The sequence below is a fragment of the Trichosurus vulpecula genome, chromosome 2 (genome assembly GCF_011100635.1).
Source record: "Trichosurus vulpecula isolate mTriVul1 chromosome 2, mTriVul1.pri, whole genome shotgun sequence".
Lineage (NCBI taxonomy): Eukaryota > Metazoa > Chordata > Mammalia > Diprotodontia > Phalangeridae > Trichosurus > Trichosurus vulpecula.
The window spans coordinates 454,764,231-454,781,954 of record NC_050574.1 but is presented as its reverse complement, the minus strand read 5'-3'; the positions used below and the strand labels follow the sequence as shown (position 1 = coordinate 454,781,954).

Here is a 17,724-nt window from a genome sequence, read left to right as displayed (position 1 = left end):
TTCGTATATATTTGTATTTATTTACTTTATATTTATGCTGTGCATATATATATAAATGTATATGTGTGTGTGCATATATCCATTAACTTGTTGTGTAACCACAAGCAAATAAAGTTCTCTTGGTGGCTTCATTTTTCCATCTGTAAATAGGACATGAGGTATTTTACCTCTTTCAAAGGGGTATACAGAATAATGAGCTAATTTTCAAAACTAAACAAAACACCCTAAAACAAAAAAAAATAAGCTGAGATCAGTGAATATAAATAGTTACAACTCTGGCCAGGGAGCTCCTCTGTAGCCATGTAAACTCATTATTATAGCAACAGTTCTGAACAAACACAAAGGAAATCAGCCTCTAATATTTTTCTTTTCTGAATACAATCAAACAAATTCTCATTCTCCTCCCCTTTTCCTTTTCCTCTTCTGTGGTTACATCTGCCAGACATTTCAAAAGACCCTGCTGCCTCAGCTGGCATTGCTCATCACTTTTCCAAGCTAGATATTACTAGTTACATCCTAGAAGTTGGGGACAGAAAAGATCAATTAGATCCCTAGGCTTGTCCTCTGCCAAAACTGGGTTAAGTTCCCCGATAGGCAACCTATCTGATGTGAAACTGATCCTACAATCGATCTCAACAGATGGACAGGAGTAAAAACGAAGTCCTTGTAAGCCAATTCCTCCACTCTCTTAATTATTTGTATTGCTCTCTGCTTGGCCTCCTATTTGGCCCCATCTTTTGGGTACTGATGATGCCAGAAGCACTACTCCCCTACATAGTCAGAAACCTTCATTGTATTAAATGGAATAAGGTCTCTTTCCCAACTCTGTGGGATTTGGGGTGTTGCTATCGAACACTGTTGGTGCTTATCTGCCATTGCTTGCCATAACCCCCCTTTCTCTCACCCTCACACCCTTCCCTCCCCACTCTTCTACATTTCACTTCCTTCTCTGCCTCCAGGAGCTGGCCAGTACATACCACTTTCAAGGTTTCTTCCATTGCATACTTGGTTTTTGATCATTCTCCACTGATATCTTTGTAGTTTTCAAAGATCTTCAACCTCCTCTCAGAAGCCCCTGCCAAAATTGGTATTCCTCCTATATAGCCTTTGCTAACTCTAGCTGTGGTGAATGAACTTTTGGAGTGGGGGCAACGCTACATTACTGCATTTTGCAGTATGGTAGTCTGCCTCTCCAAGTTATCCTCTTCTCTTACCAGACTCATTCTGTCATTCCATTAACAGCTGATGATGTTTCATAATTTATTGCTAACACAATGGGAGCTTCCTTCAAAGAAATTCTGAAAAGATAGGAGTTTTCTTGGTAGGCTATTTTTAAAATAGGATACTTTTTTAATAAATCTTTGTAAATTAAAAGTAAAAATATATCTTTAGGAATATACGCTAAAACATCAAAAGGAAGGAACAAAGGAATGAAGGACCAAGGGAAGGAAACTGCTCAGATCCTGCCTCACATATAGCTGTGAGACCCTGGGCAAGTCACTTAACCTCGTGAGCTTCAATTTCCTCACTTGTAATATTGGGGTAATAATAGTAACGACCTAGTACAGGGTTATTGCAAGGTCTGAATGAAATAATGTAGGAAGCCCTTTGAAGACCTACTAGTACATATAGTTATATGTAAACACATGGTCTAAATTCAGGTGCTTTTAAAAAAAAATCTCCCTCACCTACAACTATCTTTCTCAATGTTGTTTAAAGTTAACTAATAGAAATTCAGAGAATCATAGTGAAGTGACATTTAATACCTCCCCATCAAAACCCTTATTTTACAAGTGAGGATATTAAATATTTTTTGTATCAAACATTGCCCTCTCTGTGACATTTTTTTAAAAATATATATTTAAATAAATCTACTGGAAGCTATAACTTTTTTGGCTGCTAATATCTCAATGTGAATAATTTGTTTTTCTTCCCAACAGACTCATGAGAACTTTGAGAGACTGGGAGAGCAAAAATGCTAAAAATGGAGAAAAGTTTGTTTATGTCACAATTTTGCCCAAATTTGTAACAGCAACACTACTTGCAGCTGCTGTGGAGGTACAAGGCCAATAACACCAGCACACAGAAGGGCTGCTAGCACACGTTCTTTGATCTGCTTTTCTAAAGGGAAGCAACTTTTAAGGGGTCAACAAACATACTTAAACAATCTTTCACTTAATTCAGAGGAATAGGCAGCACCTTGAACTTCAGAGAGAATACAAACAGAAATTACAAGCAGAAATTGCAGCAGAGAAAAATACAAACAGCAAAGACCAATAAACAGGGCTTCTAACTGTCTGACCAAGGAAATACATACATAGTTACCAGAAAGAGAAGCACCAACATCTGGGTTTTCAAAGCAGGGGTGGGGGAGTTGGGAAGGGGGGGTTCCTTAACAGCAACCCAGAGTCTCATCTGGCCAAATCACAAGAACATTTTTCCCATGAGTGAGCCCCAAAGCAAAACTTCACCTCAGAGTATATATACCTTTTTCAGAGCCAGAGGGCAACACAACCCTCGTGACTCAATGCCTAACTAGAAACTAGCAAAAGGTATGGGACCTTCCTACAAACAAGCCTCCCCTAATCAAGCTTCCCTTAATGGGCTCCACATGAGGCCTATTAATGAGCCAGGAAGATCTTCAAATCTCACTAACATTACAGAGTTGGGTCTGAATACTGGCTAATATCACTCTGTAAAGGTACTAATGGAAAGTCTTTCTCAATTTCATGAGACCACAAATTGGGGACTAAGGAATTTTTAAAAAAATAATTTTCAGAGCTTTGAAGGAGGAAGACTTTGATTTATCTCAACACAATGATTTAATCAATGAAGAATAAAACTGGGATTCAAAGGACCTGGATTTTTCTGTTTGTGATGCCTTGGTTCTCCATGGGACTTAGAACGAATCACTGTGCTTCTTTTTTCCCTTTTTTGAAACAGTCTTGTTTCCTGTCTCCCCAGACATTCTGGCAATAAAAACTATAATATTTATGAAAGCTTTCTGGATCCATTACACTTCATAGCATGGGAAGCATTCTCCAAATAACAGAGTAGTGCATATCTGTGCATTGGCACCTAGTTTTTTCTACTTTCCTTTAAGCTATTAAGAGCCATTTTTTAACGCTTGCCCTTTGAACCCAGAGTGAGGAATGATACATGAATGGAATGTCTAATTTGAAGAGATCCTTACAGTTGCTTTTAAGAATTTAGGAACAGCCAAAGGAAACTGTGATTATAACTTGTACCAAAAAGGAAAAGTCATCCTCTGTTCAATTTTGGAAGGGATTTTTTTTAAATACTGATCTGGGACAGCTAGGTGGCACTGGCCCCGGAGTCAGGAGGACCTGAGTTCAAATCCGGCCTCAGACACTTGACACTTACTAGCCATATGACCTTGGGGAAATCACTTAGCCCCAATTGCTTTGCCTTCCCCCCTCCAAAAAGAATATTGAGCTTAAAAATGGAAATGACCATTATGGCTCCCAAGATAGGGAGCACTTTGTGAAAAGCAAAAAGCATGGGAGATGGCACCAATGAGCTGTATGTCATTTAGTCTCATTAGGGAGCTGTTACCAGGCAGATTGTTGATAGGATTAGATGTCAGCAGTTCTAGCTTTCATCACAACCTGTCATGTCAAATTCTTTAATTGCACATATCAGATCCAGCGTATCCTGATGTCTTCTTAATTTCCTCTCCTTTCACGTCAACATTGGAAGAGCCTGCCTTTGGATATCTTGTCCTAGGAAATAGCATAGCTCCACCAGAAACTCAACGGAACAAAATCCTCCAACCTGGGTGACCATCGACTGAAATCCTTTTGATTTGTGATCCTACTAACTGGCTGGGGTTGTATTCATCCAGACTAGAAGGTACTTTGTTATGGGGTTCAATGCTTTCCCCTTATGAAAGTTGATGAGATGAATGAATGGTGGGCCATGGCTCACCTCCTCTAGAGGTAGGCCGAGAATCACCAACCTCTAGTTTCTCACCACACAGGTCCGCTGAGTGGATGAAGCCAGTTGGAAAGAAAGCAAGACCATGTTGGACACTACTGTGATGGCTTTTGGCTCTATTAGGACCCAAGAAGGGTGCAGTAACCCTATTCCTCTAACACCTGGCTACTGGTTTAGTGCGGATTAGTCAAATTGACTTGATCCAGATAAGATAGATGAGAGCTGACAGAAAAGAGAAAAATGTAGAGTGTATGGGGCAAGCTACAGTCCTTCAACCAAAGTTCACCCCAGTGAGTGAGCTCCATCCTTAATTCTCAGGACCTCAGTTAGAATCGAAGTATATGCTTTGGGTTAACACACACTGATATGAACTTTTCAATCCTTATGATTAGTAAGAGTCTTTTTTCAAAATTTCCTTTTCCTTTGCAATTTTTTTTACATTAAGTTATTTTAGGCAGCTAGCTGAGAAAGTGGATAGAATGCTGGACTTGGAGTCAGGAAGACAAACTTTAAGGTGCTAGATATTGCTAGTTATTTTAATTCAATATGACACTTTTTCAGTACCCCTCAAATGACATCGGCTACTCAAGGGTATGGTACAGCAGAAAAATGAGTGGTTCTGGCACAGGATCTGAGTTCAGATCCCACTTCTGACACATAATCTGTGTGACCTTGCAAGAGTAACATAACATAATTTTGTAAAATGATGGGTTTGGGTTTTATAGCCTGTGAAATTCCTTTCACCTCAGCATCTATGGTGCTAACAGATTTCAAGTAGAAGTAAATCCTACTCCTAAAGGAAAAAAGAACAATTGCTTCCTCTTCAGAAGTGTATTAAATCAGTCTACTGAGAGAGCATAGAGCTCAGTGGAAGAAGTCCTACCCCATCCGAAGAAAGGAATTGTTGGTAGCATGGACATTTTTGGTTTTGGGGTTGGTTGGTTCACTTTGGTTTTTGGCAGAATAATCATGATTAAGGTTGTTTAATAGTCTCTCTGATTCCAAATCTAGCATTCTACCCCCTACATGAAATAAATGTCGGTCACTGAAACCAAGAACAGAGAATAATGAAATGCATAGGCCTAGGACTCAAGTCATTTCGGCTGAGCACACAAGAAATTAGGATATGTCCTACTCCATGAGACAGAAGCTCATCTGGTTGTACAAAAAGCCCATGCAAAATGGCATTCTTGCCAATTAATGAGGTCCATCCTAGGTCTTTTGTTCACCACAGTGTAGCCAGGGCATGCTGGATATTTTGCTCCATTAATTCAAGAACATGTATTAGTCATGATTGATAAAGTGCTGTACGTTCCCAAACACTTCCCACCATACCCTGTGAAAGGATTTCTCCACAGCTCAATGGCTCCATGGCAACCCCCCCCCCCATACCTGTATCACTCAAGAGCAGCCTCCATGGCTTCCCACTCTACTTCTGATATGATAAAGTATCAGAGCTAAAATTAAAATGAAACTCTTTACGGCATCATTGTATTCAAGGCAGTCTAGAAGAAAAAGTGGAACTATTCCCTACAGGGAAAGAGATTGTCTCCATTTTTATCAGCAGACACTGATAAGGACCAAAGCTGGAGTCAGGATGCTGCTTGGCAATAAGTCTAATAGAAGGAAGAGAAAGTTGAAGGATCTATCAACGTCCTTAAGAGAATTAACAAAACAAATTGATGATTGTTCAAGCAATATTAAAAACTTTTCTTTTACTTCATTGCAAAATGCACATGACTTCCTTTTGGAAGCAAGCTAGCTCAGTCTGGCCAAGTAGAGACTAAATATGAAGAAATGAAAAGGAAGGAAAGCTCAAATAAATGAGACAGGAAAATATCATAGGACACACAAAATCCCCAGGGAAACTTTCCTTCAAGAAAGCAGCACTTCTAATCCAGATCAATCAATGAAAACGTGAAATTGAATGCATCATTCACTTCACATTTTTTTAATCAGCATTGGAAGAAGAAAGTATTTTAATCCTCATTCATAAATCCATTTTTTTTGTTTTCTTATTTAGAAGAATTAAGTAAAAACAGCTTCTTATTCTTCACTTGTGCACATAACCCCAAGAGAACTTCTTTGTCTTTTTAGAGTTAATGATCAACTAGTCCGACTGCAATGACCAAACCAACAGTGACAAATGTATATATACTTTATCAAGCGGACAAGATAGAGACCCCATAGTTGTTACTAAAATATAAATGTTGTTGCTTACCTGAATGGCCCTGACATTGGAAGCTGGCTGTTTCGACATATTCAAGAAGTCTTACCCCTGAAAAACAAGTAAGAAAATGTTAGAGCCCAAAGCATTCAGATTCTCTGCCTTGATGAATTAGAATTTAACTCATGATTCTACTGGACAGTCATACCTTTCATTAGTCATATATCCTTTCAGTCTCAGTTTTCAAAGTTACTTAGCTATTACCCTTTCAAATACCTGAGGGAGAGGGAACACCTGAGCTTTCCTGATAAATCATTCATAGAAAGAAATGATGATATCCTTTGCACCTAATGTTAATGAGAGGCAATCAGAAACTCAAAGGGGGCTATCATCTCCTTGCCCCATCCCCATATGAGGAGAGCTAAGAAAAACCATTGTGGGCATTGACCCTCCATTATTGTCTTTCACTGTGGAAAGCTTTCCACTTAAAGCTGGACTTTGTAGATGAGGAAGGTGACTTAGAGAAACACTCCTTCTCTGGATTTTTCTGGTGCTTGTTGTCTAAACCAACCATTTGGCGCTCTTGTGCTGCCCCGTATTATTAGTTGTAACTTTGTGTGCTTGCTCTGCTCACCTACCTCGATTAGATGGTGAGCTTTTTGAGGGTTCTACCATTTTATCTCTGTGTCCTCAGTGTCTAGCACAATGCCTTGCACGTAGCAGATGCTTGTTAAATGCTTATTTGGATCATAAGATCATAGTGGGCAGCTAGGTGGCACAGTGGATAGAGTACCAAAGCTAGACTCAGGAGGACCTGAGTTCAAATCCGGCCTCAGACGCTTATTAGTTGTGTGACCCTGGCCAAGTCATTTAACCCTGTTTGCTTCAGTTTCCTCATCTGTAAAATGAGAAGGAAAGGGCAAACCACTCCAGTACCTTTGCCAAGAAGACCCCAAATAAAGTCCCAAAAAGTGGGACACGATGCAACACGAACGACAACAACTGAGGCAACTGAACAGCAAGACCTCTAATTGGAAGGACCTCAGAGGCCACTCAGTCCAACCCCCTGATTTTACAGATGAAGAATCTCAGGTCAGGGAGGATCAGTGACTTGCCCACTTAAGGACGTGCTTGTGGTTTTTAATTTTGTATGTCTCGTTATCTACCGGATTGACATCTCCTTGAGGACTAGACCCTGTATCTTACTTGTTTCTTTGGGTTTACCATAGTACTCACCACAGGACCTCACACATAACACATAGGAACTCATGGGTTTTAGTGCCAGAAGGTACCCTAGAGATTGTCTAGTCTGATTTTACAGTTCAAGAAACTGAGACCCTCAACAAATGTCGGTTGATTCCTCTGAGATTTGACAAACATTGTTTCTCTCCTTTTAACAAAAGAGTACTGTCTCAAGGGATACAGTAATAGTCTCTTATTTGTATGTCATTCAAGGTTTTTAAAGTATTACCCTGATAATCCTGTGATACAGGTAGTGTGAATGTAATAATCTCCATTTTACAAATGATAAAATTGAGGTTGAGAGGTTATCTAGCTTCCTTGGAGTCACACAGCTAGTAATTGCCCAATGTTGAATTGCCAAACTTAGGCCTCCTGCCTGCCAAGTCCAAACTCTTTCTTACTATGCCTTGTAGCATCTCAATTTAATTCAATAATGTTACATCATTTGTTCAAATCTCGATCTGGAAAGTTCTGTCTTTGTACAGGACTTTCTCTACTGTACTCCACAGGATGTTAGGAAAGAGCACTGGGGTTGCAGTAAGATAGATGTGGAGTCTATTTGTATCCTTAATAACTGTGTCATTTGGGAAAGGGATTGGCAGAGGAAAAGGAGAAAAAATAAATACTTGCTAATCGAAAAAAACCTTAATTGAAAAATTGATAAAGGTAGAGTCACTCACTTGAGGAAGCTGCCTCTGAACCAGGAAGAAATGTCAAACAGGATAAGCTATGTCTCTCCCACTTCCTGCTTGAAGACGGCAAAAGAGTCAAGTTCTAAAACAAGGCTTCTGCCAGTTATAGGCTTAAGACCTTTTGCCTTTGCTGAAAAGAGCACTGTAACACTCCAAGTGAAGAGAGCACCGTCACACCCAGTCAAATTAGAGTCTGGAAGGGATGAAGATTGCAGCTATCCAATCGAAGAGTGAACCTAGGAAGTCCAGAGGATTGACCTGCCCAGCACACCCCCTGAGGAGAACCCAGTAGCTGAATGATGCCTGGCTCAGTCAGGTAGCAGCCAAGTCTAGTAAGAAGCCAGTTCAGCAGCCAAATGACCTACTTGGCACAAACAGCAGATTGGCCATCCAGCCTCCCCTAGAAGATGAGCTGCCCATCCAGAAGAAATGCCATGCCCTACAAGAAGCCAGTCCCCCTGAAGAGTGGAGCATAACTGACACCACACCCTGTAGCAAAATTCACATGGTTCCTCCAGAGAAGAAAAGAACAAGAAGGCTCTGCTCATAAAGAATTGTGAATCGTCTACACACATGTTCTCTCCATCATACTGGAAAAGACCCTGATGTTGGGAAAGATTGAAGGCAAAAGGAAAAGGGGATGGCAGAGGATAAGATGGATAGATAACATCATGGAAACAACAAACATGAGCTTGGAGAGACTTGGAGAGATCATGGAAGACAGAAGGGCCTGGCGCGCTACGATCCATGGGGTCACAAAGAGTTGTACATGACTGAAAGACTGAGTCACAATAATTTTGTCTGTGTTCACTCTCCCCACATAGAGTCTGTGTGCATTTGTGAGAAAGCATACCCCTGCTTTGGAGGGAAATGCTTTGTAACTATTGCACTCAACTATGCTTTTTCTGAGTTAAATAAATGAGTAACTGAACCATTTTCAGAAAGTCACTTAGTTTCAGAGTCTCTGTTTACGCATCTATAAAAATGAGGTTAATAATGCTGACCCCAACTCCCTCAAAGGGTTGCTATGAAGCAAAGTGAAATGATTTCAATATCTTTACGCCCTGAAATCTTCCCTTAAATCTCAGCTCAGGAGCTACTTTCTGAAGGCAGTCTTCCCCAAATACCCCACTCCCCCCTTTTCTCTCTGTCTTTCCTCTTCTCTGAGGAATTTTTCCTACACACTTAGGATTCAGAGCTGGACGACAGCCTTTGGAGTCATCTAGTCCAACTCTGTCATTTGTAGACCCTTAGAGTTGAAGTGACTTTCCCAAGGTCACACAGTCAGTGTAGAGCTAAGATTTATACATATACATTTACACAGTTTCTTATCTCAGAGCTAATGCTCTTTCTTTGTCATACTTATCACATTCTAATTTATATTCAAGTGATTTGTGTGCATGTTTTATACTTCCCTCCTGCAACCGGAAGCCCTTTGAGGGCAGGGGCTGTTTGTCGTTTTATCTTTGTGTTCTCAGTGTCTAGCAGTGTCTTGCACTTGAACTAGGTCATAAGAAATGCTTGTTGACATCATGGAATCCTGTGAGAACTATAAATCTAAAGCTGGCTGGGCCATCGGGGACCAGCTAGTCCAATCTCTTCGTTTTATAGATAAGGAATCTCAGGCACAGGGAGAAGTGACTTATCCAAGGTTATATAGACAGAAATAGCTTGGATTTTCATTTTGTATCCCTAGACAGGGGTAGGGAACCTATGGCCTCAAGGACCTAGAAGGCCACATGTGGCCTTGAGGGCACGGGTTCCCCACCTCTGCCCTAGAACATTTTTTGTATCCTTGCTAATAGTGAGAGGTACACAAACATCTCCTGAATTTAATCTATGTGAAGTGGGAGCTATCACATGGAGCATGTATACAGATGGGCCAGGGTTCTGGATCCTTTGGTGAACCTCATGTGCCCTGGTCCTTTGATAAACGACCTGCACGACTAATGGATGCTGGTTGGTCTCTTGGTAAGCATGGCACGAAGGGCCAAAACCAATTGGTGAATGCTACCCACTCCAGAAGCTGTAAGAGGAGAAGACAATCTCTGCCTCTGTCTCTCTTACTCTCCTTCCAGTGTCCCCCAAGGCTCTGCCAGCTTTCTTTCAGACTTCCAAAAGGGAGGGTGTAGGGAGGAGAATTTCCTTCCATCCCTCTCCCTAGCAGTAGCAATGGCAGTCACGCATTGATCAGTGAGAACATGTGCTTGCCTAAGTTAGCCCGAGACTGGATTCTTGGTTGCTTCTTCTGCTTTATGTTTGTTTCTCTGAGCATAGGTCACCAAATAGCAATTCTAAGAGATAGCTATTCCCAGCCCTATGATTACAAGGGATCCAGAGGCTTCAGCTGGATGCTAGTTGACCAAGAGAGACCTGAAGATGTACCTTTCCTGAAAGAGAAGATGACCACTGCCTGAGGAATAAGCCATGCCCTGGTTGGACAAAAGAACTGGATCTTGGGTCGTTTTTTCAAATACTGCAGACTAAAGTAAAAATGAAATCTGCTACCAGTCCCACAAGTCTCCTGGGAGCTTTTCCTACTACATGAAAGTATGATAGAGGTAATGGGCTAGAGTTTGTTATAAGTGGTTATTTATACATGCTTATGAGTCTTTCATGTTTTAAGCATTTTTTTGAGGTGGAGGAAATAAATGGTTATTCAATACCTGTTTTCTACTACTTAATATAGTGAAAATCTTCCTAGAAGGGACCCTATTAATCCCCTTTAGGGAAAATCTTGGATATGAAACCACACCTAAGCTCTTTTGAAGAGCTTTTCTATGACACTCTGCAGTGGGGGTACAATGAGCCAGGCTATCCCAGGACTGAATCTGGGTCTGCTTGAGTTTTAGAACTTAAGTCCCTTGAGAGTATCTCACTTGTCCTACCCCCTTCCCCAAACCCCAGCTATATCATCAATATAGCTCATATAAATCTGAACTATTCTAACTTGGTCCAAATGTTCTGGAAAACAATTTGGAATCATGTGAGAAAAGTCACCAAATAGTTCAAAAAATTGATTCAACAATCCCACTCCTGGGCATATGACCCAAGGCAGTCAAGGACAGAAGGGGAAAAAAAAATCTCATATTTACCATAATAACTACACCAGCACTTTTTGCGTTAGCAAAAAACCTTGAAACAAAGTGGGTGCCAATATATTAGAAATTGGCTGAATAAACTGTGGCATCTGAAGGTAATGAAATAGTATCGAACTTTAAGAAATGACTGACGTGGAATTCAGAGAAACATGGGAACATTTGCATGAACTGATGCAAAAAGAAGAAAGCAAGACCAGGAAAACAGTATATATACAAAGACCACGATACTATAAATGAAAACAATACTAAGAGGGAACTTGGACTGAATGTAATGACTAGTCTTGGTCCCAGAGGATAGAAGACAAAAAACTTCTCTCCTCTCAATGGAATTAAGGGGAATGACTAAAAGAGTTAGTGTTACATACACTGACCTGTGGTTGCTATGTGTTAGTTCTGTTTAGCTATTTTTCTTTGTTACATGGAAGGAAAGTAAAGGGGAAGGATCGTTTTTAGAAAAAGTATAGCATAACAAATAAAAGGCATCAGTAAGTGTTTTAAAAATTAATTTTTAAAAATTAATAAATAGACACAAGCCAACATCTAAATGTAGGAAATATGAGTGTGAATGAATCATGGCCAATAAATATTTGTCTTTTGTGTTGGATCAAGGAAGAGTTTGTCCTTTCTGTTTTTCTCAACCTAGGGGATAGAAGGAAAAACTCTAGTCTTCTGACCTGAATAGGGAATTGGAATCTCCTAGCCTACATTAATCATTTCTTCTTTGTAGTATCAGCAAAAGCAGTTAGAAGTTAAGGATTCTATTGAATGGTTGGATTTTTTTTCTGTCCGACCCAAAACAGTGTTGAAAATTCCACAGAATTGAACTTTTTAAAATAAAGTGTTTCTTGAATCAATGGATTATTCTGTTCAAAGCTAATTCATAATTTTGGACTCTGTGGAAAGGTTCTCAAATCAACCTTCATGGGGGTCATGGGGTGAAAATACTACAAGAAGTAATTAAGACAATTGAAAAACTTGACAAAAGATGAGAATAGTCAATGTCGGAGAGGTTGTAGAAAGATAGTACACTGACACATTGGTGGTGGAACTGTGATTTAGTACAAACATTCTGGAAAGCAGTTTGGAATTATGCAAAAAAATGGCTAAAATGTCCATACCCAAGGTCATTAACAAAAAGAAAGATCTCATATGCAAAAATATTTACAGTAGCATCTTTTGTTAATGGAAAAGAACTGGAAACAAAGTAGATGCCCAGTGGTTAGGTAATGGCTCAACAAATTGTTGCACATGAATGTGATAGAACATTACCCTGATGAAAGAAAAAAGATGAACATGAGAAATACAGAGAAGCATGGAAAGACTTACATAAACTGATGCAAAATGAAGTAAGCAGATCCATAAAAACAATGTATACACTGACTGAAACAATGAAAAGAACTACAAAAAGTTTTAAAAATTAATGTTGTGATATTATAAAGAATAAGAGCTAAAAAACACCTTATCCTGGTCCTTTGCAAAGAGGGGGGAGAGGAGGTAGGGAGTCCGCAGGTGCAGGACATTGTATATATAGTTTGTTGTTGTTGTTAATGTATTGATCAATTTTTCTTTTTTAAAAAATCTTTGTTATAAAGCTGATGAGGGGAGAGAGGGAGCAATACAGGGGGAAAAACGAAGTGTTGTAATAACAAAGATATCAAAAATCTATTTTAAAGGAGTAAGACAAATTCAGTTGAGTGGAAGGGGAAAATAGTCATCATAATAGTGGCTCATAGGTATTATTAATAAGGTGACCTGGTAGATTCCAATTTAAAATAATTATTCTTGCTGACTAGGTGCTAAACTATTAGTTGGTAACGAAGTGTAGCTGCTGTGCTGCCTCAGAGGGAGTTCACGTGTTAATATTTTCTGCAGGTCAAAATTTCAGTGCCCTGGTATAAATTTCAATGATGGGACCCTACATAGGAGCAGTTAGAGTGTCTAACTGCCTAATGGCAACCAAAGCTGACACTATCTTACTAACAGTCAAAGTGATTATAAATGCAAACATAAGGTGATTTTTTTCGGTCTTGTCCATAGCTAGAAACAGAATAACCTTGTCAGCATAGATATTGGCACCTGTGAGCATTGTGGGAGGTAAAGTATCGGAGAAAGAGATCTGGGAAGCATGTTTAGGTTGTCATGTGTCTACATGAAACAAAACAATTGAAAGAGGAAATGCTGTTAATCATTTTTGCCCTCAAAACTGCAGGTGTCTGATGTTATGAAAACAAAACAGGTGAGTCATTGACCTTTTCACTTTCTCATTGGCTAACTTGGTGTTGTCTAGATACAAGCTCCCTTTGTACATCTTTGGGCAATAGCACATCGATATTTTGCTTTTTTTTAAATTTCTGTTAACCCATTTCCAAATTTTAAAAGTAATGATGAATCAGAAGATGTGAGGGTATGTTTGCTATATTGTATATAGCTTGACTGGATGCCACGACTTTAGCTTTTCTTTTTTGAATTTAAATCAACAAGTGCTCATTTAAGTCCCAAGCAGCATGCTTCGATACAAATGCAAAAATAAAATTGCCCCTGGCTCCAAGGAGTTCACATTCTATCAGGGAAACACATACACAGATAAGTAAATGCAAATATATGTGTGTAAGTATGTAGGTGTGTAGATAGATATCTATGGAGAGAGTAGACATGTAGCTATATATATATAGACATACACACACATATTTGTACACACAAAATAATTTCTGGGGTTGGTGGGGAAGATAGTAGGAACTAGGAGGAATCAACATTTTTAATGGTGTTGATTACTGGATCTAGGACGCACAATGGAATTCTCAAAGGAAAACTATAGTGCTGTGATGTTTTAATAAATCTACCCTCAAAAGCTATTTAAAGTCCTACAAACCCACAGTCCCCTAATGGATCTTAAATGTATTCAGAAAAAGGTACTCTTTCTAGTAGAAATTAGAAATTAAACAAATTTTAAAGACTGTACTCCAAAAGCACATGTAAAAGTATTATATATAATCCTAAAAGAAGATTAGAATGTAGGATAAATATTAGAGGCATCTAATGGATGGAGCACTAGAACTGGTGTTCAAATCCCACCTTGGATACTTCCAGCTGTGTGACCCTGTAGAAGTCATTTAACCTCTGCCTGCCTCAGTTTCCTTATCTGTGAAACAGAGATAATAAGAGGACCTACCTTCCAGGATTGTTGTGAGGATCAAAGGAGATGATATTTGGAAAGTGCTTTGGAAACCTTGAAACGCCGTGAAGATCCCAGCTGTTACCGTCCTTATTACTCTATTAGTGTTTAATAGTGAGCGTTTAAGTTTTGGATAAAGTTAGGAGACAGTATGGCGTCATAGATGATCTCTGCACAAGTGGCTGCATTCAGGAGTTTCCTCACCCTGTGGCCAAGCTGGGGATTTGTTGTTATTCAGTCATTTTCATGTCAGACTCTTTGTGACCCCGTTGGGGGTTTTCTTGGCAAAGATAGCAGAGTGCTTTGCCATTTCCTATTCCGGCTCATTTTACAGATGAGGAAACTAAGACAAACAGGGTTAAGTGACTTGCCCAGGGTCACACAGCTAGTAAATGTCTGAGGCTGGGTTTGTACTCTTGAAGATGAGTCTGCCTGACCTTGCACTCTATCCCAGCTCAAGTTGCTGATCGCCCTGGCCAAATTTTGCTAGGCTGGTTCTCGAACTACAAGGACTGAGCGTGAAGTAAAAAATACCGAAGTTCTAGTCCTGACTAGCTGTATGAGCATGGGCAAGTCACTTAGCCTCTCCATAACCCAGACACAGTTATGGACAAGCTGCATCCATAGAAGATGTTTCCATACAAGAAGTTCCTCACAGAGATGAACTCACCAGATCTGCACCAGAGAGGAGGGCTCTCCTTCAGACAGACAGACAGACAGACACAGAGACAGACTCAGAGACAGAGAAACAGAAACAGAGACACAGAGACAAAGACAGAGACAGAAAGAGAGGATAGATAGATAGATAGATACATAGATAGACAGACAGACAGACACATACATGCACACAGTTATACAATGAATGTATGTATGCCTAGATGAGAATAGGCATGTAAGAAAGGAAAGACCACTGGATTTGGCATCAGAGGACCTGGATTTAAGTTACGGTTCTGCCTTGGGTGAGTAATTCCCTGATCCCCAATTTTTTCATCTATAAAATGAGGGAATGTGGTTGCATTAGATGAGCCCTAATCCTGTTTCCAATTTGAACACACTATGATTTCACTTAACCCTACAGCAACTGCTTAAAAGTGAAAAAGTTCAGTTCATAGAGAACTAGGAAATTATTTTTACTAATTTTTTCATTATATTGTCTGAACTAACACCTTGTTTTGGTTTATAATAAGCATCTCCTAAATTTTCTGTCTCCACTAACGTTTTACCTTGTCTTTCTGTGTATTTCTGAGCACTGTAGATGCATATAGCTGGGGTCATGGCTGCTACACACTTCAAATCTACATACAATTCTGTCTACGACACATACCTTGAGCTGTATTGAATGTCTGCAGGAAGTTGGTCAGATTCCAACCCTAGCTCCTAAGAGGAGGTATACGAATGACACATTTGTGTAAATCTCTTAGGCGGCTGTTCCTCCTGTCCTCATTTACTTCCAGAGAAATCAGAGCAAAAGCGGACCAATGAGTAAAAATAGACAATATTTCTTGGCTGCTTCCCTGTCCCACGGTTCACCTCCATTACTGTACTGAATGCTGTCTCATCTTTCCACCACATTTTCCAACCATTTACCAAAGTTATGCCACAGACAGATTTACTCCTACCACATCCCAAGGTCTTATAAAGCTCTTTAGCTCAAGTTGGGATCCTGTTAAAGCATAGTGTGACTATATCCCCTTTGCTCTTAGTATTCTGCTAAAACCTGGATGCAATAAGACCCAAAAGTCGTCTATCGATTTTGACTTTCAGAAACACCTTACTGAACTAGCCACCCTTCCCAGCTTAGGATGAAAAGACAAAGGCTGTCTGTTGGCTACTCCACACACCAGCATTAACCTTTTATGGATTTTGAGCTTAGTCATATAAACTGGAACTAGTGCAAGCCCCGTGTTTCAGGTGGGAGACATTTAACATTCTACTTTTAAATCAAACCCTTTTGCTTCCTAGTAAAATTACGTCATCCAGGTGAATAGTTGCTAATTACATTGGAAGGACACATAAGGAAATAAGCTAATGTTTGGAGAGATTTTCATTAAAAGGTCAAATATAGAGGCAAATCTAAAACCCACAGGGAATTATCCTCTGCCTAGCAGTTAAATATAATTCCTGAGAAGGGTGTAGAAAGATGTGCAGCTGTCTGGACTGACTGACTCCTTATTCAATTTGCCTTAAATACGCTGAGAGGAGGGAGGGAGGAAAGAAGGAAAGACACCCTTATCTTCTCCATGTTTCAGAATTTGGTGCCAACAGAGGAAAAAAAAGGACATTCAGTAAATTCCACCCTCTTGCCCATACTGTATATAGATGCACACTGTTACACAACAGGGTCATAGACAAAACGCATATAGAAGACATTGACAGGAACTATACCACTTAAACAGAGCCTGGCATTCAAAAGGGGAAGCAAAACATCTAAAACACTTCTGAACTCGAAAAGCTGTAACGACACATGGTCACTACTTTGCATTGTAGTCAGACAAGAGCAATAATATTGTAAGTTTTCTCAAACTGTCACCCTCCTGATTAAGCATCCTAGCCTCCCAGGAATGAGACCCAAATCTGTTTGCAGGAGCTTGCCAAATTTACAGCACATTTTCAGGCCACACTTATTTCCAATACTTTGGCTCTTTTTTTGTTTGTTTGTTTCACTGGGTCAGAGAGAAGCTTTCAGCCCAGCATCCCTTTGGAGCCAAACAAACTATTAAAAAAGCCATTGCAATGTACAGTCAACTCACAAATCAGCTGCCCCTGCTCCCTGCCAGCAAGCAGACAAAACTGTGAAAGGAGTAACCACTTCAACGTCATTTATGAAGGAATTCATCCTAGAAGAAAGCCCAGTTTCCACAGCCAATTCCTTTAGCTTACCTGGTTTATTTATTTATTTAGTGCATAAGAAAAAAAAATCCAAGCAGTCAGGTGAGCGAGTGCAATGCTTCCTGGAGGCTGGGAAGGAGATACTGTCTTCAGTAAGCTGTGATCCTGTTTCTGGTTCTCTTCATGTGGCTGAAATAACTCAAGTGCTTTGTGTCCCAGCCAGCACTGAGAGCCACTCCAGGCTGGAGTAGAACTCCGTTTGGAAGTAAAGTGTTAAAAGAGAATTCCTGTCATTGCTTACAGTTGTTCTTCCTAAATATAGAGTTTGACACAACTCGTAACTCCATTCCCTCTAAAAGGCTCGGCCATGCCAAAATCAGGGCTCAGATGTCAGCTAGTAAGTGTCTAAGAAAACACCTTGGGCTGTTAATTCTCTGGCCTCCTGTTTCTCACAGCTGATGCTGTATCTTTTCGTGCAGTCTGAAGGGGGCATTTCAAAGTGTGAGGAATCCAAAGTTTCTAGACTTGGCTCTGTAGGCAGATTGGAGTAAGTGCCCATTGTAA

The 17,724-nt window shown here is 39.9% G+C and overlaps 1 protein-coding gene across 4 annotated transcripts in view; it reads right to left on the bottom strand.

Moving 5' to 3' along the window:
- Positions 1 to 17,383, bottom strand: part of SMPX (small muscle protein X-linked) — a 94,819-nt gene extending 77,436 nt beyond the window's left edge. For 2 of the 4 annotated variants that reach the window (XM_036746097.1, XM_036746096.1), the window contains exons 1-2: positions 17,212 to 17,382; positions 6,179 to 6,235 (exon numbers count right to left, since the gene is read on the bottom strand). In XM_036746097.1, coding sequence (XP_036601992.1) covers positions 6,179 to 6,217 — 39 coding nt within the window. In that variant the 5' untranslated portion in view covers positions 6,218 to 6,235; positions 17,212 to 17,382. Of the gene's footprint in view, positions 1 to 6,178; positions 6,236 to 17,081; positions 17,158 to 17,211 lie in introns of those variants that run through there. The other 2 variants (XR_005009598.1, XM_036746098.1) reach the window with 2 other exon arrangements.
- Between the last annotated feature and the right edge of the window lie 341 nt (positions 17,384 to 17,724).